Source organism: Lagopus muta, chromosome 9, assembly GCF_023343835.1.
Source record: "Lagopus muta isolate bLagMut1 chromosome 9, bLagMut1 primary, whole genome shotgun sequence".
Classification (NCBI taxonomy): domain Eukaryota; kingdom Metazoa; phylum Chordata; class Aves; order Galliformes; family Phasianidae; genus Lagopus; species Lagopus muta.
Genome location: NC_064441.1, coordinates 18,595,014 through 18,617,970, shown reverse-complemented (window position 1 = coordinate 18,617,970; position 22,957 = coordinate 18,595,014). Strand labels below are relative to the sequence as shown.

At 45.4% G+C, this 22,957-nt stretch overlaps 1 protein-coding gene across 2 annotated transcripts; it reads left to right on the top strand.

Moving 5' to 3' along the window:
- Nucleotides 1-4,329: 4,329 nt before the first annotated feature.
- On the top strand, nt 4,330-8,282 carry LOC125697736 (G-protein coupled receptor 35-like). Of its 2 annotated transcripts, none has more exons than XM_048955292.1 (2): nt 4,330-4,485; nt 5,855-8,282. In XM_048955292.1, exon 2 carries the CDS (start codon nt 5,881-5,883, stop codon nt 6,826-6,828), a length of 948 nt encoding a protein of 315 aa, XP_048811249.1. In that variant the 5' UTR covers nt 4,330-4,485; nt 5,855-5,880; the 3' UTR covers nt 6,829-8,282. The 2 variants fall into 2 exon arrangements, with proteins under 2 accessions (XP_048811249.1, XP_048811250.1); XM_048955293.1 differs by having other exon boundaries at nt 5,707-8,282.
- The last annotated feature ends 14,675 nt before the right edge of the window (nt 8,283-22,957 follow it).

The window sequence follows — 22,957 nt, the reverse complement described above, 5'->3', positions numbered from 1 at the left end:
ACTATTTGACAGAGCAAATTCTCAGCTACAAAACACTATTTTTCATCACAGTCATCACCGTCAGTCTTGCACTGTCACCAGCAATGAACAGGAGCCTGAATGCCACATTCCCCAAAGCACCTTCATGGAGAGATCTCCTCCAAGTCCAGAGGAGACATGATCAGACTTTTCACTGAGTTGAATGTCTGATTGCAACTCTATACATTTCATTTGAAAATTCACAGGTAATGTATTTATGCCAATTGAAAATAGAATTGTGAATATATCAAAAACTTGAAGGTTTTTTTCAGCAATCTTGAAACCTGTTCTCAAATTCCTATATCAAAATGGAAAGCACGGTTGCGTATTTTTCTCTATTCTCAGGACTTTGCTTAACCACTGTATTAAAATGCAAACAATTATTTGCTGTCACTTGGGTTAGCACTGCTCTGTGCCCTCCACGTGCTCTGATTGGAGCCCAGACAGTGTTGGTAGGACACATGTTGCTGAGCTATGGGTGCATGCTTGGGGCCAGGTCGTGCCGCTTGGAGGGGCAGAGCTGTTGCCATAATGGTGTGGGATTGAGGGCGGCCTCAGGACGGGCTGTGCTGGGCCTCGTGTCAGCTGTGAGCCATGGGCTGGACATAGTGCCCTAAGATGATCCCATCTGGCCCCACAGGTCTGTGCGTGCTCAAGTGGTGTAGTCACAAGTCACCTCCCCACGGATTACAAGGACTTCATTCTGCTCCACATCTCTGTGCTCAGCCAGGCTGGCCCTCTTCCCCGCTCACTCATTTTTGACACAAAGGGGCAGCCTGCTCCTGTGCATTCAGGATTTCATTCCAGAAGAATATCTAGCCTTCCTGGACTCCTTTAGAACTAACTCCAGAGGGACTCTGTCAACCGGGTCCCCAAAATAAACCAAACTATACCCTTTGAAAATCCAAAGATCGTATCTGCCAAAGTCATCCCAGTCTCATGATGGGACTTCCCAAAACCAAAACAAGGTTGCATCACGCAGGGCAGTTCTGAGAAGCCGTCAGCCACGGCTCTACCACAACTTCCACTGAAAGGCCTCGCAAAGCCCACCCACATCAGGCTTCCTCTGAAGTGACCAGGGCTGCATCTACATTGCATGGCACACTGCTGTCTTCTGGGTCCTGACCGTCCTACAGCATGACACAAAACCCTCTATGGTGTTCACTGGAGGAGCAATTCATGAAAATGATAATGTGGTGATACACAAATCTTTGCCATCTCCCAGCACAGGAATCTGGGTGATGACAGCAGGAAGCAGCAGCCACAGCCTTTCAGTAGCTCTGACAAGCAGGGCTGGCACTTTGCTAAGCTTTTTGTTAAATCTAAAGAGGCTTGTAACTGGCACTGTACCTTTTGGTACAGAAAGTAACTGTCCTTTTGCTAGAATGAAAAGAAGATAGAATCAGCAAAAAAAGTGTACAAACCACTCTTACTTTATAAGGTGATGTCTGCTAAAGTCAGCATGAGCCCTTTGCTCCAGGCTTTACTGGGAAAGGCCTCCTGATCTCAGATGTGGGTTCTCTACCCTTTCCTGCCACGTCACGTGTTGCTTTTGCATGTCAGTGAGACTCTGTTAGACCACACACCGCCTTTAAATACATTTTAAAATGTCTTTGAAAACTGCAGTGGTCCACTGCACTTCTGCATTGCTGTATCTTTACCAAAGGGGGGTTACCAAAGGGGCCAAAATAGGAGGTGAGGAAAAGATGGGAGGGGCAGGGCTGGGGGAAGAATAGGTGGATGCACACAGGAAATTTGGGCTGGCTCTGATCCCACCATCTGCAGGTCCAGCCAGGGCTGGTTTCATGGTCTCTGCACAACTGATGGCCCTTAGTTCATCCAGACCCTCCTATTCATGGAGTTCTCTGTACAGGAAGGACATGGACCTGTTGGAACACATCCAGAGGACGGCCACAAAACTGATCCAAGGGATGGAATATCTCTCCTATGAGGACAGACTGAGAGAGCTGGGGCTGTTCAGCCTGGAGAGGAGAAGGCTGTGAGGTGACCTGTTAGTGGTCTGCCAGTATCTTAAGGGGAGATACAGGAAAGAAGAGAGCAGACTCTTTAGCAGGGTCTGTGATGATAAAAACAAGGGGAAATGGTTTCAAGCTTAAAGGGGGGAGATTTAGGTTGCATATATGGAAAAGGTCTTACAGTAAGGGTGGTGAGACACAGGAACAGGTTGCCCAGAGATATGGTGGATGCCCTGACTCTGGAGACTCTCAAGGCAAGGCCCTTGGGCAAGCTGATGGATGCCCCTTTTAGTGCAGGGCAGTTGGATTAGGTGATCTTTGAAGGTCCCTTCCAACACTGAGGATTCTATGATTCTATGATTTATAGCCACCAATTCTGACATCTGCATCCACTGAGACATGCATCGCATTCAGGATCCCATAGTTTTGCAGGGCACTGCGCCTGTTTGTACACACCACACGCTGTTTGGAACCAACCCTACCTATATACCTGTGTCCCCAGCAGATGCACAGAGTGAGGTGCATAAACATTGCGATTTCAAACAAAAGGTTAATTGCACTAACATTTGAACATCCAAACACAAGCATTGCCCAGCAGTTTCCAAGGGAAGGAGATAGACGAGCTGAACCCTTCAGTGTTTGTGCTCAGTGTTGGTGTGGCTGGAGGGTCAAAGCTGGGTTACAGCACAAAGCAGCTTGTGAGTGTGTTATCTGCCACCGTTTGTTCCTGTGTGGTTCTGAGGACAGAGAAAAGGGAAGCAGACAGCAGCCAGGCTCGCTCATGACATGGGGCTGATGCAATTAACACTGCTGTTTCACAGGCTTCCCATGCTAAAAATAGCACTGATGTGCTCTGCTCCCAAACCCATAGCTTCGTTTTGATCAACACCTATTGTTGCAATCTCTCCTTTCCCATTAGAAAATCAGAGAAGGAAAGACACTGCGCAAGAAGCTTGCGGAGCCTGAATGCAGCAGGGCAAGGCAGTGTCCTGCTGCATGTGGGGAAGGGATGCTGGTACCTCCCTCACCTTTGCCCAGGCCCTGTCCTGCTGCCATGTGCCAGGCCTTGCACACCTGAGCTAGCAGAGCTGTACCAGAAGCATGGGTGAGCACGCTGGGGAGGGCTCTGTTTGGCTGTGGATCAGCTTCAAGTCAGACACCAGGCAGAGCTTATGGAGGAAGGAAAAAGTGATTGTTCAGTACAGAAATAAGTCTTAGAGCTCAGGAAGTGTAAAGATCAAATAGCTCTCAGCAATAAATCAGGGCGATGGGTATTTAAACAGTTAGGAGACATTCTCTCCTTAAACAAAAAAGCTGCTTACACATATGAATCATGAGCAGAAGGGAGCAAATCACCCAATGCTTCTGTTGAAACAAACAACAAAAGTGACATGGAAATGATGTCATTTAGGGATCAAATAGCTGGGTGTACTAACAGGTCAGCAACTGCTTGTAGGATCTGCAAAGAGGGAGAATGGGAAGCATCAGAAGAAGTATTTAAGCCAAGCTCTATAATAACAACACGGTAGCAAGGTGTAAAGCTCAGAGGCTGATTTGCAATGCACAGACAGACAATGCACAAATACTCCAGAAGCTACTCTTTGACCTGAAAGGAGGTCTTAAGATCTTAGAAGCAGAAAGTTGGAAGGGTTTGCCCAAGACAGCAACTCAAGGTACCAATGGCAGGACCACTGAGCTTGCTGAGCCCCTCACCTGAGCTCTTCCTGCAGGTGGACTTGCAAGGGATGGCTATCATGGAGCCCCTGGCCAAGAGGTGCCTGTACCACAGGGCAGATGTGAATTCTGCGGGTCAAAGGGTCACCGTGCCAGGTTTTCTCATAATTACTGGTTGACAAGAACTGTGGAAGAGAAGAGTATCACTGTGATTCAGACTGAAACACGCTTACGAAAAACACAAAACTGTCTGCAAACCTTTGCCTTCAGCACTCCCACAGCTGGGTGAATGGGACTAGGAGTCCACCAAGGCTGCTCTGTCCTGGGGCTCAGCACAGTGAGCAGCAGGCAGCAGAGAGAGGATCTCAGGGACCCTCCAGGACAACATGTTCTCTTCAGGCAGCGCGCACAGCCTGTTGGGCAAGAAAGGTTGATGGATGCCAGCGAGGCATTGGGCATTGGAAGTGAATCGAAGGAAAAACCCGAAGTCACTCCATCGACAGAGGAACGTCTGCAGGACCACATGGCATATGAATGTTTCATCTCACCACAGGGCTACTACATGGGCTCCTCAGTCAATAGGGGGTGGTGTGAGCCATAGCAGCGGCAGCAGCAGAGGAAGCTCTGCCCCGGGGAAATGCATTGAGGAGGGGTGGGGATGCTTCCTCCACCAGCGTTGTTGCTGCCACAGCCACCTTCAAGTGGTCATCACAGAACACCTCAGTGGTCACATGCTGGGAGGGCTCAGCACACTGCACGCTGCACCGCGGCCGGACTGGAGGAACATTGGACTTCTCGAAGGACAACAAGCGAGCAGGTAATCCATCCTGGTTATTTGTTGGTACAGTTACTGGAGCTCTGTAAGGCATTGCCTTTCTCCATCCATGGCGGGACACCCAAATGGTGGTGGAGAAACTGGGAGAGGGATGGAGCCTGTGCATGTTCAAATCTCAGTTTGATACTAGCCACAGTAGACATGCTGTAGATGCTAAAGGGTAGCCTCTGCCTTTGCTAAATCTCCCCATTGTCTATTACAATTTACCCATTTCCCTTATTTTTCCGGTCTCAAAATGTTCCTTGTGTCCAAAACACAGAGCTGCTGCAGGTACCCGCAGTGCACGTTCCCTCACAGCAGGATTGCTTGGTAGAACAATTTTCAAAGCTGGTTGAGAGCTGCAGCTCCCGCAGAGGCTGCTGCACTGCCGTAGGGATGGCTTAGCCAGAATGCTTTGGAGCCCAGAGAATCTGCACACACAGAGCCACGTTTCCTTCACAGGGAAACTCCACAGACATCTCAGACCTCCCGGGGTTTTTGTGGCCATGTCTCACAGGGCAGCACAGAATATGAACCTGTATTAACTCTTCCAAAGCAGGAAGGCAAGAAGCAGCGTGGCCCTTTGGGTGGAAAAACACCCACCAGATCATGTTCAGCTCACCACTGTATTTCACATAGTTTTTCACATCTCTTGCCATGCCTTTTTTTTCTTGCACTTTGGCAGATTGCTCTGTTACCTCAGAGGTTAAGGCCAACTTTCACAGTCCTCGAAAGACAGCGTGCAGCCCACGGACCTATCTCTGATTCTTGCCGCAGACAACAAAATGTTATGACTAAATATAGGATTCAGTGGCAGCTAAAATAATGAGAGATAGATGAATAACGGCTCTTTGCACTAATAAGAAGTGATGACAGCACAGGATCGAAGGAGAGGGCAGCTGTCTCTTTGCAGCACGTCTCCCAGAGCATTCTGAGCAGTGAGAATGCTGGCTGGCTTCTTGTGAGCACCACTATGATGGGAGGGATGAGACCCAAGTTTAGGCATTCCTTTCCCATTGCCAAATGAACTGTAACAGTTCACATAACTCCCAGCTGCAGGATACCTGCTTCTGGCTCATCTGAGTCTGGCCCAAAACAGAAGCACAATCATTTTCCAGCCTTGCCCTCTGCTAGCCATTTGCCTTGTGTGGGATGCAGTGAGAGCTGCTTTTTACCCCTCCACAACTGACCAGGCTCATGTCCCATCTTATCTCTTCCCATCAGGTGCCCCGTAGACAGTTCTGCTCTGCAGTATCATCTGCTCCGTCTCATTTTCACTGCTGTAAATCCCTGAGGCCCACGAAGTACTATCTGAATTAATCACCGATTCAGTCATAGTCTAGCTTCTAAAAAATATAATCTGCTTTTCCAGGAACTGTGCCTCTTAATATCTCCAAGATGAACCAGAGCGGCTGCAATATCACAGCTGACGAAAACTTTCCATTTGTCCAGCTGTGTGTTTACATCCCAGTGTTGCTGCTGGGTGTTTTGCTGAACGTATTGGCGCTATGGGTGTTCTGCTGCAAGCTCGGCAAGTGGACAGAAACCAGAGTGTACATGGTGAACCTGGCTGCAGCTGACTGCTTGCTGCTCTTTACTTTACCTTTTAAAACATTATCCCAGTTCCAGCAGATGAAGGCAGACAGATGGTGTCTGATTCTGGAAGGTGGCTATTTCATCAACCGCTTAATGAGCATCGGTATCATCACTGTTGTAGCAGCCGACCGGTACGTGGCTATCAAGTATCCCTTGAAAGCCAAAGCACTGCGGTCACCACTGCAGGCAGCTTTTACATCTGGATTTCTTTGGATAGTCATCATCTCCGTGATTTCCCTCATTAAAACGGTGGAAAACCGAGAGCATGATGAATTTTGCTTTGAGAAATCTTCTGTCAAGCCGTCCGTCATCACGCTGTGTGCTATTATCGGAGGGTTCTTCATACCACTGATCGTCGTGATTTACTGCTCCACACAAGTCATCGCAGAGCTCATGAGAAAGAAAAACGACAACTGCCACGAGGAAATGTTAATCAGGAAGGCTGTCTACATCGTGACAGCAAACATGGCTGTGTTCATCGTATGCTTTTTGCCTGTTTACGCCGGGCATCTCCTTCGCTTTCTAATGGACTCCTTCAGCCCCAGCTGCCCTGCGATACAGAAGGTTAACAACTTTGTTCACCTTGCCTCGGTCCTCGCCAACACAAACTGCTGCCTGGATGCTATTTGTTACTACTTTGTAAACAAGGAATTTCAGGAAGCGTCTCCCAAACTCGCGAGGTCCAAATCTGACTCAGGCGAAACAGCTGAAGTTCAGCTCCCAGTAATAACACATCAGTGCCAAATGTAGAGGGCTCTCTTTTTGTCTGAGAGTGATGGATGGACTTTCCGCTGATGGGAAAGATTCAGACAGGAAAATCAGCCCTCATTCAGACAACCACAGCAGTCCAGATGCTCATGCAACAATCTAGATCATCACTGACAATTCCCAGCCTTATCCAAATCTGAGTAAGATGGAATCATAGAATCCCCATAAACCTCAGCAAGTACAATCAGTGGGGAAAGTTTTTGCTGTCCATCGCCCTATCGTGGGCCAGTTTTGATGTAGCTGCAGCTGTGACAAATAAACAGGAATTATTTGAAATTTCAAAAAAGGAAAAAAAACTCAAAGTGAAACCGTTGCAGAAAAAGTAAGGTGGACGGGTTTATGTCACAAATGTCTTTTCTTAGTAATAAACACCCAGTCCCAGATGCAGATGCTTTAGTCAAGTTTACAGCATTGTTTGCACTGTATGACAGCGATAAAATGATCAGTAGAAATATGGGGTCAGAAGGAGCTGCGATCGTTTGTATAGGGGAGAAAGCTTCACATTGACTGTATCTGAGTCAAACTGCATTAAAAATACTATCCAAAGAGCTGGGGTGGGTGGGAATGACAACTCTGTAAATGGAGTCAGTTCAACATTATAGTGTAAATAATTATCTAAAGAAAGTAGCAACAAATTCTTCCAAAGTATCCAATCTAAATAAATTTGCATTACTGGCAATGAGCTCTTCCTCTTAAAGAGCTAAATGGAAACATTGGAGGATCCGGTGGTGATGGGACCCACTTTGCTCTCTGTCCCTGATGGGGGCAGCTCATGGCCTCTGCTGCCTACACCATGAGCACGGAGCATGGGCTGCAACACAGACTGGGATCTTCAAAGGCTGAGCACTGCAGGAACCCATGATGCACTTACAGCAAGGGAGGCAAAACAACTAACCAGTCCCCCCGTAACGATGCTCAAACAGCAGCATGTGCTCTGAAGTGGGATGTGCAAACCAGCTGCACACCTCCACCCATATCTCCTGAGCCTAGGCTGAGCTTCCAGCTGCCTGCAGGCTGAGCCCTGCTGCTGCCTTCCAGTCCCACATCCAGCTCAGCTTTGACTCCTCCTGCTCAAGAAAAGTGGCAAAAGGAAGAAACCCCTCATGGAGAGACCTTGCTGCAGGCAACCACTGGGCAGAGCCCTCCATTCGCCTGGGCAGGATGGGAGCAAAGGCTGGGCAGCCTCTGGGTACTGCAGCTTCTCACTGCACTTGCCAGAGATTCAGACAGCAATGGGGAAAGCTGCTCAATCATCATGAAAATCTGCAAGCAACATCCAGCCTTTGTTCACAGCACAGTGAAGAGTGGGATGACAAGAGGTTCTGATGACAAAGTGCACCTTTGAAGGAGGCTGGTTTCTCCCTGCTTCTGCTCCCTCCTTTTCTCAGCAAACATCAAAGCACTGTGTGCACAGATAGGTATCTTCTCCCCCCCCCCCCCCCAGCTCGAGGTGCAGTGAGGCCCTAGCCCTGTGTGCTGACAGGTCTCCTGCACTGCTGCACTGACATATGCACAGAATACTTCTGTGAGTTCAGTTTGATGGGTTTATCCCTAATAAAAATTAACAGATTTTCAAGATTCACTCCTCTGTGTGGGATTTGTGTGCTGAGGGAGCAGGTTTGGAAGAATAGCAGATTGCCAGTGTTTTCTCTGCACCTGCAGCCTCACTGACACAAGTGCAAGCTGTTCAGAGGTGAAAGCACTGAACAAACCAAACAGTTATTTTAGATGCAGCAGGAAAAAAAATACTGCTCCCCCGCTAACCACTAATTAAATGGGTGGAGGAGACACAAAGCTGACTACAAAGTATTTTCAGCAGATTCTGCTCAGCCGTCTCGCTCTAAGTAACACCCCTTCCTCCAGCAGCTGCTTGCACAAAGTATGCACCATGAACACTTATCCAGATGGCCAAACTCTAACCACATGAACCTCAAATCAAGGTGTGAGGAGCACACAGTGGAAAGGCCTCAGATGCTCACTGGGGCTGCGGATGGGACAGTCAGGCTGTGCTGGAGTGGGGTGGTGCTGTCCCTCTCAAACAGGCCCCAAATCTCTGTTCTGAACTGTTTGACAGGGCTATCCAGGGGGACTTGTGGGCAGTCAGGGATTGGTTGTGCTGGGGCTGAGATATGTGGCACATGCACCAAGTGCACGATGGAGAAACATATTCCATCTCTCCAGCCAGAATACTAGATTGCTCTGTTCAGCTTGCTTGCCTTTTCCACATAGAGCTTTTGAGCTTCCTTCCAAACCTGTAACCATCTGGCCAAGCTCATGCGGAAGGTTTAAGGAATGTATCAAGCAGTGAGGAAGCAGCAGCAATTTCCTATTTTCCAGCACCTCTGGTGAGCTCAGTAACCACCAGAAGATGAGGGGAACATGACCGTTTGTTGACAAGATACCAATTCATCCACCGTGGCCTGAAAGAAAGCAATTCTGTACTCAGAAAGTGCTGGCACACTGGAACAGGCTGCCCAAAGAAGCTGTGCCCCAGCCCTGGAGCCCTTGGTTGGATGGGGACCTGGGCAGCCTGATCTGGTGGAGGGCAACCAGCCCAAGGCAGGGGAAATGACTGGGCATTAAGTTCCTTCCAACCCAAATCATTCTATGATTGTATGAGGGCAGCCAGCTCACACTCCACACAAGCACTGAATGGACAGGTTACCAAAATCAAATCACCTGACAGCACACACAGAGCTGCTGCAGCACACCAGAGGTGGCTGCACAAGCTGGTACACAGGCACACCATGGGATAACATCCAAAATAACCTCCAGCTTTCATGCTGTCACTCACTGAGGTGTGGTGATGTCTCACACCAATTTTCCTGCCTGGGGCTTTCCATTGTTGTCACACTTTAACTGAACCCTGCTGCCAAGCACAGTTGGGGCAGCTGACTGAAAAATGAGAGTTCAACTGAATGTCAGGTGCAGGGGGAAAGTGCAAAAGCTCTCTCCAAGAGACTATGACACATTTCAGAGATGCCTTCATCAAAGACAGAAAGAGGGCACTGCTGAGGAAGCGAAAATCAGGGTGGCTCACAGTTGTTAGCCCAACTCAGAAGCATTCCTGTGTGCCTCAGTTTCTGAATGAGGGCTCAGAACCATCACTGAGTCACTGCGATGGGAGCAGCTGTCCCACATGGCAGCTCACACACCTGCCGGGGATAGCATCAGTCACCATGTGCTCCTTGCCCTCCATGAAGGCACTAACAGGCTGCAGCACCTCATCTGCCTGAAATACAGTGCTCTGCCAGCAGCTTTACCAGCTTCAAAGCTCTCATGTCACTTTTCTCTGGCAATTATTTCTACCATTGTAGACCTCCTGGTCCTCAGTTTTCAAGCCAGCTAGGAGTTTGTTTTAGGTTAGACTGAAGTTTGGCACAGATATCTCAAGCAAGACTGTTATCAGCTCAAACAACTTTGTAGGTCTTTTGGCCTTGTGGGTGTCACAGCTCAAAGCCACTTGTTAGCCCATAAAAATGGGATCCACCACATCTCCACCAGAAGTCACATTGCACCAAGCAGGAACGGAAGGACTTTCTCTGGGGCCCCTCAGAGAGGCCCTACTTCATGTCTCCAGCACAGAGACCTGTTTCAGATGGGCAGGACATCAGTATGCACACCCATGTGGATTGCATTACTCCTTCACATCGCCAGAGCCATTCCACGGCCTGCTTAAGTTTATACTGCTGTCTGTACCAAGGATTATTTGACCATTTCTTCTGAGAACAGCCCTGGGTGGTGGAAGGAAGGGAACTGCACAATCTCATCTAGCTTCACAACAGACAGCTGCTCAGCAGCCAGCACAGGCAGGGCAGCACTAGCAGGAGCTGCTAATGGCCAGCAGTGATCTTGGGGCAGGAAAAAAGAGATTCCTCTTCAATCTGCACTGTTACAGTAAGATCAATAATATAAACACAGCTGATGTTCAACGCTCTTCCATTTCTCTCAATGGCAACTGTGTAATTACAGAAGAATTAAGACCTTAATTTTAATCACTGCAGGGCTGCTCGCTTTCAGGTGCTGGCCAATGACCCTATTGAGTGGCACTACCCATGACCTCAGGGGCCTCGTTCCCACCCCCAGCAGCAGGCAAACCCCAGGAACTGGTGGTGCAGCCAGAAGGAGAGCACCTGCTGGACATCTGTGACTTCTCTGGTGGGTGGATGGTGGATGTACTCCCTTTAGGAAGAGCAGATGATAATTTTGGTTGGCAGAGCAGCACAGGGTGACCCAAGATCGGGAAACCCAAGGCCAATTTTTCTCCAGCGGTGTATTTCAACACTTCCCTCTTCCTCATAGACACGCACCCCCCTGGTATCTCACTCTAGATTCCCTTGAAATATTTCCCTATTCAGATGTTACTTTGTTTTCTTCTTTTTTTTTTCTTTTTTTTTTTGCAAAAATGATGGGAAGAGGAGTTGCTCTGCTTTCAGACAGGGCTGTGTGAAATAAAGATGCTAAACAACATTTCTCACTTTTGTGCTTAGCCAAGTTCCTTCCATTTTCAGCTCCCACATCGTACATCACCCAGTAATACAGAAGGAGAAACCACAAGAGCTTCTTCTCATGCACCTGAAACTGTGCTGGGGAGTTGATAGGAAGCAAAATAAACAAACAAAAAAGCAAACACAACAAATGCAAGAAAAAAGAATTCTGCAAGCAGTACCTTACTCCTATCTGTCTTTAGCACTGCCTCTCACATTCTTTCCCACTTCAGGGGGAATGCATGCAAGTGGAAACCACGCACTTTCTCTTATCAGGAAGATGAATTCACAGGTAAGAGCAGCAGCTGCTAGAACTTGTTCTCAGGCCTGTATTTACCCTCTTGCTATTGAACATGTTTATAACCTGCGCTGACACAGGCAGCAGGGAGCCTTGGTGTCATGAAAATCCAGCGCTTTTCTCTAAAAGCAGCATTAGTGCTATTTCTGCAGTAACCTCAGCCAGCTTTCCAATGTCAGCAAAGGCCAGCAGCTTCCATCAGACACTAACACAGGGCCAGCATGGTTTCACAAAACCTCTAATCACTTTATGCTTAAGCAGGCACCAGGACAGTGCCTTGTGGTTGTTGTACCTTGTGCCAGTGGTTGTTCCACATCTGCTCCTCCAAGCTGCCCATCTTCAACAACAAGCACACCAGGAGAAGTCCCAACTCCAGTGATCAGGTCATCTTTTCTGCCCTGGTTTAGTGCTGAGTTCCACAGTCAACATGGCACCAATGTGCAGTATAGGAGTGGAGCCAATCTTCCAGCTTCCTTATCTGCCCCTTTGCTTCTCCACCTTGTGCCAGAGCAGCCTATGTCTGATCAGCAAAGCTCAGGCTATTGAATTATTTCCACTCAGTAAACAACCAGTTCAAGACCAACAAATGTGAGATGTTAATTACATCAGCAACATCTGCAGACCACAAAGCTGTCACACAAAAATAAGAAGGAAAAAAAAAAAAAAAAAAAAAAAAAAAGGAAAGAAAAATATTTCAAGGTTCATTTTATAATGTTAGCCAAAAAAAAAAAAAAAAAAAAAAAACAAAAACAAAAAACCCAACCAAAAAACTCTCCATGAATCATCCTCTATTATTTGCAATAATACTGATTTGAGAGAAAATGTTATGAACACAACTCTGTCTCCAGTGAAAAGTGACTAGCACGTTAGTGTAGGCAGAAAACTGCCTTCTTCTGCTTTCTTCCCTACAGTGGTGACAAAGCGTAGTGGCGGCACACGAAGGATATAAGGGGAACAGAAAGCAAGTAAGCATCTGGGAGAAATGGCAGAGACTGCTGTCTGGATGAGGGGAAGGACAAAACTTTTATGTAAGTTCAGTTCCTGATGCATAAGGTTTGTAAAAGTAGAGAAATTAAGAGTCCCCCATGACTAATAATTGTGAGCAGAAGTCACTGTTAGTTTAGCAGATGCCTTATTTCATATAAACTGTTTTATTTTCCTGAACTCCTGATTCTGAGATGTTCTGCATGGACCAGAAGATCCAGTCAGTGTTCTCCAGTTGGGATTTCCAGGCTTAGGGCAGTATTTGCTTTGCTTTTGTTGGGCTTGGTGGGGTTTTTTTGGTAGGTTGGTAGAACGATTTGGTTTGCAATGCAGCGATTTGTCTCGAAGTTACCTTTACCAGTATTTGAAGAAGCTGTGTTCACTTCTCACTGATTGGGTCTTTTAAGAACATCTGCTTCAGTCACTGGAAGGCAGAGGTCTTTCCTTTGGCTCAGACATAAATCTGCCATACTTTATTAGTGATTTTAGGCTGTGAAATGTGACTCCAGCACGTCCTCTGCTGGCCCAGTCCCAGCTGCAATGCCACCTACACAAACACGGGCATAATGACAGCGTCTGAGCCCAGGAAAGGACAGATGCAGGGCCTTGGCACCAAACTGCAAAGCTGAAAAGAAGGCCACCCTTGCTGTGATGGACTGCAAGCCTACAGAAGCCTTCCCAGGTTCCTGGGGTCTGTGCTATAGGTCTCACTTTGCACATAACAGCCCATCAGGAGCTATTTTTGCCTTCAGTGAGCAAACAGAATCACTTTTTATACACATAGAATTATCTTCTAAAATTAGAAATCCAAACAGATTATTGACTTCTGTTTTTCAGAGCACAGTCAGTACTCATGTCCCCGTATGTGCCAGAGCAAGAGAGACCAACTGCAGCCAACTCTCACCAGGTACATTCAGAGCTACAGGCTGCTCTGGATGGGAAACACCTGCACCCACATACACCTGCCAAAAGCTAAGGACAGCTATGAAACCCAAAAGGCCCAAGTCAGTTATGCTATGGGGCTGTGAAGAAGGTAACAAACCGCTAGAGGGGAGCCTGACCTCTGTCAGTAGCAAAGTCTGGCACGCCTCTTGAAATCCATCCTGACAAAGCTCTCAAACCTATTGCTTATATATCAGAACAGTATGTGTGCATGTGAATGTTGTGAATCTGTGTTAACAGATAACAGCCCATAATGCATCTTCACACAGTTGTCCCATGATTATCAGTTGTAAATTCAGAGTGAATTTGACTTTAATCAAACACCTTCTCCACTATCCTTGATCCGATGAACCTCCGACAACAAGCACAGAAAAGAGGACACAAATCTCTTTTTGCACTCCATCACGATAGTGAAGAGATGCATTAAGAACTGGAGAGAGCCAAGAAGAATGGAGAACACTGAAGGTGAGTGGTCCTGTTTCAATTGAGATTTTACTAGCTCTGGTGGTATGGTGTTTGTTGTAACTATTGCTTTATACACCAGGGTTTGGAGAAGAGCTAAACATGTACAACACTGTCTAAATATTCATCCTACATAATTGGGCATATTAAAACCAAGAAAAAAAGTGTCATTAGTTTATAGGCACAGAGGTAAGAGGTGATTGCACCATCTTCCTTGTGGTTATTTACTGGATTATGATCCACAAAAGAGTGACTTGGTCCACAATTAGCAGCAAGCCTCAGATCTGCATCTGTCTGCTGCAGCTGCGTGGTGTTTCTACCCTCATCTTTTACAGCGCCAGTACTTTTGGCAATAGAATAATATACATTCAGATCTTCAAACAGTAGTCAAATGATGTCAAATGATCTATCTTCTAGGAAAAAAAGCTTCATGCAGATATTACCTTTTGTTTTTAACCAGGCAGAATTAGCAGTGCAACTTAGAACTAGTAGACTTTAAACAACTCTTTAAGACCTAACACAAAAATAAGATCCATGCTCCTTTACCTCAGTTTCCTGAGAGTGGCCCACAAAGGTCTTCTTCAGTAGCACATACTCTTGTCTACAAATGACACGTGGCAAAGATGCATCTGAAGAAAAATAGCATTAATTCCTCATCACATCCTCTTTTCTTTCCTTCTCCCTCCCCTTTTCTGTATCCATCTACTTTTTGACTGCTTTTTATTAAGTGTAATGGTGTGTATGGGAGGGTGACTGCTAAATTCCAGTCAGCTGTAGCCAGGGCTGAGACGAGGAAGCAAATCCGTTCAAAATTAGGCACAGCATAATGAAATCCAATGATATGTCACTGGTTAAAGGGCTACTGACAACTTGCAGAAAATAAAGAGGACTCATACTAAAGTTAAATTAATGTCACTGGGATTACATTGGTTGGTACTCAAGGAGCCTAATCAGCTAGGGTCTTCTTTGCACCCTCAGTACTGACACACACGCAGCTGTCACATTATCCAGGGCAATACCTTTAACTCAACCCATGTTTTGCATGTGAAAACACAGACTTGCAGAAAATGCAAGAAAAGGCCATCTAAAGAAGGGCGACCTGAAGCATTCCCATGTTACAACAAGCAGAAATGTGTCTTTCTTTTAATAAAACCTCACAGGGGTGTTTCGGGTGCTCGGCTATCTTCAGCTACAAGAGTTTCTTTTAGTTTCTGAGCAGAGCATTTCCAGCTGCAGTGTAAAGCCATTACTTCTTTCCCATCTGCAGTGGGGATATAGCAAACTACCTACTTCTTTCGTCTTGATAGCTACTATGAGTGTGTCTGAAGACCTATTTATGCTCTCCACACTTCAGCATCTGTGCTCTGTGCTCAGTCACTTCTGCATTCCAGAAGCAACTCGCTGTATTTGTTCCTGTTTTACTCTCTGAATTGAGCTGTTCTGTATTTTTCTCTCTGTATTTTTTTTAGGAGAGGCACACCAGATTGAATACCCCTCCCCAGAACCTTAAACAATTGCTTATTCTATAACTATATTGACTTTTTTTCGTACATAACCTTCCATTTCATATCTAGTCATGCTCCATCTCCAAGCTGCTCTAAGACTTAGATCCTGCATGTAAAACTATGCATACAACTTTGTGACCCACTGCATTCTTCCTTTCCCAAACCGTTCATCCAGCTTTTAAGCACCATCTGAAATAACATAGGAGGCTGCAAACAGAGAAAGTAGTTTTCTTAACATGTAACAACATAAAGCAATATCGTTATAAAGCAATATGTTCATTCGTAAACTACATCCATTTGTTCTGCACCATTATGAATTATTCTAGCTCCTACGAGTACAAAGATTACATAAAAATCTGAAAATTCCACTGCTTTTTCACACAATTGTTACATTCGCTCTTTTGTCCTCCAATTTTCTGACTTTAAGTCATCAGAGATGGGTGAAAGGCAGAAGGGTAAAGCCCCTTCCTTCAGGCTGCAGAAGGTTGGCATTCCCACCCACTGCTGTGGGAGATCAGAGGGAGGTGACAGATGCTGCATGGCGAGCTGTGCAAACATGGGAATACAACTGCTGCCTTCAGAATGTCAAAGCTGCGAGGCAGTGTGTTGTGGTGTTAAATTAACTTCAGTTTAAGGCTTTTCTTGTTGTTGTTAAACAATGTGGAATGGTAAGATTTGCAGATGTACAGTGTAATGTTAGTACCATGCACCACGGGGCACCCCAGATGGCTCTTATTTCACCAGGAAAACTGCCAAGACTAAAGTGATGAGCAAGCTGAGCTTTTATGTTTCACTGGTGAGTGATTAACAAGTGCACCATGCCAAAACTAAGGCAGAATTGGAGGAGTGTCTGCACAGCTGCCACTGCATATCTTGGTGCTTCAGAACAATCCCAACTGTAGGTTTAGACTCAGTGAAATGGTTTGCAAAGGAACTTCTTCCTCTGGCCTAGAAAATTTAAGTCCAGCATCACGGGAGCAACACTGGAGAAAGGATTTCCAGCTGTGTCATTTGCTTTGACCACACTGACGGGTGGTGAGCACTGGTCCATCAGGACCACTCTAAGAATCTGGTGACCCTTTTTGCTAAGATCAAAATATGTCACTCATGGTGTGTTTATACAAATTAACCTTTGTGGTCAGTGAGGAGTACAAAACACAAGACGTCAAGGCAAGAATACGATTAAATTCCTACCCAATGGCCTACCTTCATGAGTTTCTCATCCGCCTTGGAACAATCATTCTACAAGTATCTTGGCCTTAGCAACCACCCTAAGAGAGATCAACCCAGTGGAGTTACTTCTGTTCTGTAAGATTTTTGTCATTGTGGCTTTATTCTTTGTTCAGAAAACGCCTGTCTTTGGTTGTGTGGCATTTTCAGCCACTCCACCACTGTTTGGCAATTTGAGAGGTTCTTCTCATTTGTTTGGGGTTTTTTACTTTCCTGCAGATTGCCTTCTTGATCCCCTTCATATTACAAGTCTTTTCTATGCAGGCTGTTTATAAGAACGCACCTGTGATAAAGGGAATAGACCTTTTCAATATTACAAATAAACCTCTAGCACTTGGTTTGCAGCAGAAAGCTGCAATTTTATCATTGTAAGTGGCATCATTATATGCACAATATAAGTGCAATTTTACTTCCAAAGCCATTTGTTCACTCTAACTTGAGTGTAAACACACTTGCCAGTGGCAGACAGCCAGAACAAAATGTGATGTACATATACATCTCTATACTGAGAGAGAGGGAGAATCACAAAAACAAAAACCCACCTTGATGCCTCTTGTCCACTTCCTCAAGATGGCACTGTCGGGTTGTATTTCCCCACCTACAGAGGCAGCCACTCCAACCTATCTCAAGTAAAGGCTGGAATCACTCCTTGTAAGCACAGAACATTAAAGCACACTTGAAAACACGTTGGTCTGAAAACAGTAAAAATGTAGTGGCCACTCGGCATTACACCAGCTGCAATGGGAAAATCCTGGAGTGCAAAGACAACAGACATCAATGAAACACATTGAATCATTGATTTTACTCTTTTTCCCTACGGAATCCCAGAATAACTGTTAGCTAAGATCCACTTAGTTTTAAGAGAAAATGATTTACCTTTTATTTTATGTCTGCTTCTTTCACAGGCAGTTTTGCTCATCAACCTAGCAGTAAATGAGCACAGGAGACGTTCTTTGTGGACAGCAACAGGCTCTGGCTTCTTTCTCTTGGAGTTGAGGAATTTAATGTGCCCACAGGGCACTGCCAATGCAGGGAACAAATGGGCCCAAGGGCAATGGGCTTTGATGCTTCCATCTGGCTACATGCATGGCATTGCCTTGAAAACCTGGGTTTGGGTTTTGAGACAATAGAGATTGCAAGCTGTGGCTTCCCTTTCAGACCTGCTCTATGTCAGCAGTTTCAGACCTTCACAAACCTTCTGTAACAGTGACCAAATTGCCTTAAACAGGTAACAACAACAAAGAGGCGATTATACCATGGAAAAGTGTTTTAAACTGCAATGAAAGCAGCATATTCTGCAAAGATCCAAAAACATCTCAGTGCAGACAGTTTGAGTGATGCTTTTCACAGCATACTAATTTCTATTCAACACAGTGCTCCTTAGCTGGAATCAGCCAACAAGCTCCTTTCAGTGGCATTGGCTCAGAAGGAAAGAGATAAACACCCATTTTCTAGCTACAGTGTGCTTTAGACTTCCATAGCATACAGGTGCAAGGCAGATGAAAGTTCTGCTATTAAACAGTCTCACATTAAATTATTAACAGTTTTCTTGGCTTACTGTCAGAAGAACTTCAACCAGGAGACGACAAAGAATAAGGCTATTTTTCATGTTTATGTTCTTAAACTCCCGAGAGGGATCTCAATCTGCTGTATGATCACTACTTAAGGATCCCTATCAGATCTATTAGTCACAAACTAGGTTTGATTTCTCATGCTCTCATACATCCTTCTCACACTCAACAAGTGAGCTGGAGCCGGCAAGCAGCATGGAAAGCACACACACACATATAGCAGTGCTGAGATAACATTAATTAGTTGTTGCTTCGGGCCACGGCTTTCTTGAGGTCCCACTCTTCTACAACATTGAGCATTTGTGGTGATCTGTGCTTTCTAAAACATGAGAACACTACTTGCCAAGGGCTAAAAAGGAGCACTTGTCCATCTAGCCCCCTCCAGACTTGAGGTGCACCCAGTGAAAGAAGAGGGAAATCCCAGCCACCTTCAAGCAGCAATGCACCTGCCCCTTCCCATCAAATACTGCAAACCTGGTATCACAACTTAAACCCTGTTAACCACAAGATAAACCATGAACTGCAGCTTGCTGGTAATAAACATTTACACGTTTCTAGGGTGGTGAAGAGCAAAAATTGCCAAGTGGACCCTTCGCAAAGAAGTTCAGAGATGTACAGTGGCAGACTTCACTCTATCTGCAATAATCTAGGCCACATCACAGATGTGGGAAATATTGCTTTTAGGCGAACCTGTGATTTTCACTCAACTCCAGCCCATTGCAGTTATAGACTTGGTTGTGTAAGGCTTTCTGTCCAGAAATATCAGTCCTTACACTGAGGAAAGATGGATAAAGAAATGTTACAGGAAACTGGGGGAAAAAAGTGCAGTTTCTATGCAAGTCATCACTTTTTCAATTCAAACCATTGAACAGAACTACATCTTTCAGGAAGTCATAGCACTGGGTATGCATAGACCCTGCAGACAAGGCAGCTCCACACGAAGTACAGGAATGACTGTGCAAGGCAGGCGTGGGTAGCATGGCTGCTGCCACTTTTCTTCACTGCCACCCCTCTGTGGTGTGAGACTGTAGTGAAGGTTGTTGACTCCCAATAGTCAACAGTGGTCAGGTATAACTGAAATGCAAAGAAAATAGTATTTGTCGTCTTGTTATTCATCATCAAATTCAATGCAAAGGTTGAGAAGAAAATAGTTTTCTAGGTGCTCTAAGGAAGGAAAAATATTCTATATGCCATTTATTGGAGTATTATGATCTATGATTGAGACTGTGATCGTAACATCGCTTTCTGATCTGATCTCTCTTGCTGTGAGGAAAAAGAATAATGTCTAAGAACCACATACTGTCTGGCAGGAGAAATATCCTGCAATATGACATTGTAACCCGCAGGAGCCTGAGAACTCAGAGACCTGCCAGGGAGCTGTGTGGTCCACATGCTCAGATCCCAGTGTGCCTCATATCACACTGCTGCAAACCATTATTTCTTCTCACCAGATGGATATGAAATTTGCCATTGCTTCTTTTGAAACCTCAGGTTTTTGTACATCTCTTCTCCCTGCAGTGCCATTGTTTGGTAAGCATAGCACCTTCATAAAACAGAAATTATTCTCTACTTTAGAAGATCAACACAGCAACCTCACATTTTTCCCTTTCCAGGGGGCTCCTCAAAAGACACACTCTGTACAAATCCCATGGAAACACATGTAAGAATTATGTGCATTTTCATAGGCTGCATCTGCCCTAGGGTTCACCAAAGCCAATAGAGTAACCACAAACCTTCTCAGCTGGCACAGGAGGGGTATGCTGGAAAATCTCACTGGAACAGGCTGCAAAGCACATTTGTGCAGCTAGCTCTGTGTATATTCTTCACTTGGGAAGCCCCGTGTCTATTCTTACAGTTTCAGTAGGGCTGAGCTCACAGCTTGTCTGGCTATGAATAGCCAAGAGATGTTGTAGCCTTTTTGTACATCCATGACCAGAAGTGCTTTGGTAAGGTGCAAGCTGCTCTGCTCTCATGTGGATTGTGGCCCTCTGAAGCTACAAGGAAGATGCCACACTGTATGCTTGGTGTCCTCTCGTGAACTTCTGGATCAGATACAGCTTGAGGCTTTGTGCCTCAGAAATATTACTGCTGTAGTTCTATGCTCATAAACAGCCAGCTCCAAGAGTTAGTGTATTTGTTGCCATTAGAGGTCTCTGTCTCAGAGGCTGAATTTGGCTGCTCCCCATCACTGGCTCTTTGGATAGTTCTCCTTTCCAGGAGTGCAGTTGATGAGCTGGACTTAGAAAACGGCTTCCTAAAAAGAGGCTAATTTTGTGGTAGCAAGCCATGGTAATCTGCTCTGAACAAGACAACTTATTATCTTAACTCAATTTGTCCATCCAGCATTTGAAATCATCATGACACACAAAAATATCAGATGCCAGTGACAGCACACCACCGAGGATTACTTTGAGATGGGCTCAGACTCAGGTCTGGGCTGGTGAACCTTCCACTTCTTCATCGCATCCAGAATTTCTTCCCAAGGATGAACACAGTTTTTCATTCACCTTCCAGCTCTTCACTGGGCAATGTCTTTTCCTGATTCTTTTTGTTCTGGACGACTAAGTCTATGTTCTATAGTTATCTGGGAGAGCAAGTCACACACGCCTCCAGAATAGCACAGAAATCTGTCAGACCTCATCATTGAAATCTGATTCATTTGCATTTGAGCATCCTAATTCTACATCTGAAACCAAGCTCATTCCATTCTTGCCATTAAATACAAACAAGCACATATTTTAGACATTTGTGAAAGCTGAACTGCAAATTTGCTTTGATATATTTTCCACTAAAAAAGAATAGCAGCATTTATGCTGCTGTAATACAGATGAATGTGGTTTCGCAATGTATGAATGTGTTTCCCCTGAAACAAGCTTTGAGTCCATGAAAATGACAAGTGCTACCTGGTGTAGCAACAGCAGCACTTGCACAGAAAGGATAAAACATGGAGAAAAATCACCAGTCACTAAAGAAACCCAGAGAATCACAGAATTGCAGGGGTTGGAAGGGACATATGGAGATCATTGAGTGCAACCTCGCTGCTAAAGCAAGTTCTCTACAGCAGCAAAGTGTCCAGGCAGGCCATGAGTATCTCCAGGGAAGCAGACCCCACCAGCACTCCACCATTCCAAGGCTCTGTCAGCCTCAATGAAATTTTCTTCCTTGTGTTTATATGGAGCTTCCTGTGTTCCAGTTTGTGCCCATTGCCCCTTGCTGGGCACCACTGCAAAGAACCCAGCCCTGTCCACTTGACTCCCACCCATTACAAACATATAAGCATTGATCAAATCCCAACTCTGTTTTCTCCAGGCTGAACAGCCTCTTAGCCTTATCTTTGCCATAAGCTTTGTAAGTTGTTTGCTTGTATATTTCATTCTAGTTACTCAGACTATTATTTAGGTTATTCCTTTCACACTGACCACTGTTTTCTAGCTGCAGTGCAATAATAGCAAAAGGATAAGGTTGATGAAACTGTTGTCTCTAGGCAGGGCTAGTAATAGGCATTTACCACATTTCTGTGGTTAATTTAAAAAAAAAAAGAGAGAGAAGCAAAAAACTGAAGCAAACAATAACAATCCTTTCCATCAAAAACATTAGAGTTATAGGTATCTGCCTGCATCTTTGGAATTGAGCATTTAGTGAGCAGGATAGCAGGGTGATAAAGGCCCTGAGAACACCAGACTCACAGAAACATCCCCTGCTGAGCACAGTCACATATAGCAGTTGTTGGGAAAAATTAAATAAGCAGCCACCAAAGAGAAGGAGAAACAAGCTCTAATTTCTCAGCTGATAATCTATCTGCAGGTATGGCAGTGAGTCATTCACAGCTTGCCCAGATTAGACATGCTCTAGATTTAAGCTGTACTAGTTGTAAATGAAGAGCTAGCCTGCAAAAGCACAACTTATCTGTGTACCAACAAATTATGTGCTTACATACAGGCGATGCACCCACACATATCACAAGCAAACTGCCAACTTAGCAACCATGTGGTTGGTGTGCAGAAATGCTGATTTTTTGGTTCTGCTTTGCCAAGCAACACCAAGGGGGAAATTTGCAGAGCCATGAGCAATGAATCCACCCCTTGGAGCGAAGGCAGCACTGGGTATAAAAGTGCATTTTTAATTATAGAATCATAGAATGGCCTGGGTTGAAAAGGATCACAGTGATCTTCTACTTCCAACCCCCTGCTATGTGCAGGGTTGCCAACCACCAGACCAGGCTGCCCAGAGTCACATCCAGCCTGGCCTCCAGGGATAGGGCATCCACCAACTCCTTGAGCAAAATATTTAGTTAATGTTTAGTTGCACTCTTAGATTTCTTTTCATGACTTCTGATTCACTATGGTCTGTTGCTGTGACCCATAGCTTGCCCACAGCTCAGAGAAGACAGAAGTTGGAAAGGCCTTAGAACCTCTCAGTTCCATAACATTTCCCAAATGTTATGAATCGTACCAGCATTATTTCCTCAGCTACGCAATCCTGTTATAAATTGTACTCAAGCTTTGCTATTTTCCTTTATTTTTTCTTCCAATCTCATTTGCAGATGAGACAGGTAGAAAAAAAGTGTTCAGAAATTGCTTTTTTTAATTCTCCAAGTCCTGCAGCCACAGTACTGGCACTACATTTTCTGTG

What these genes read in the sequence shown, in the direction of transcription:
- LOC125697736 (XM_048955292.1), top strand. Translation starts at nt 5,881, where the DNA reads ATGAACCAGAGCGGCTGCAATATCACAGCTGACGAAAACTTTCCATTT.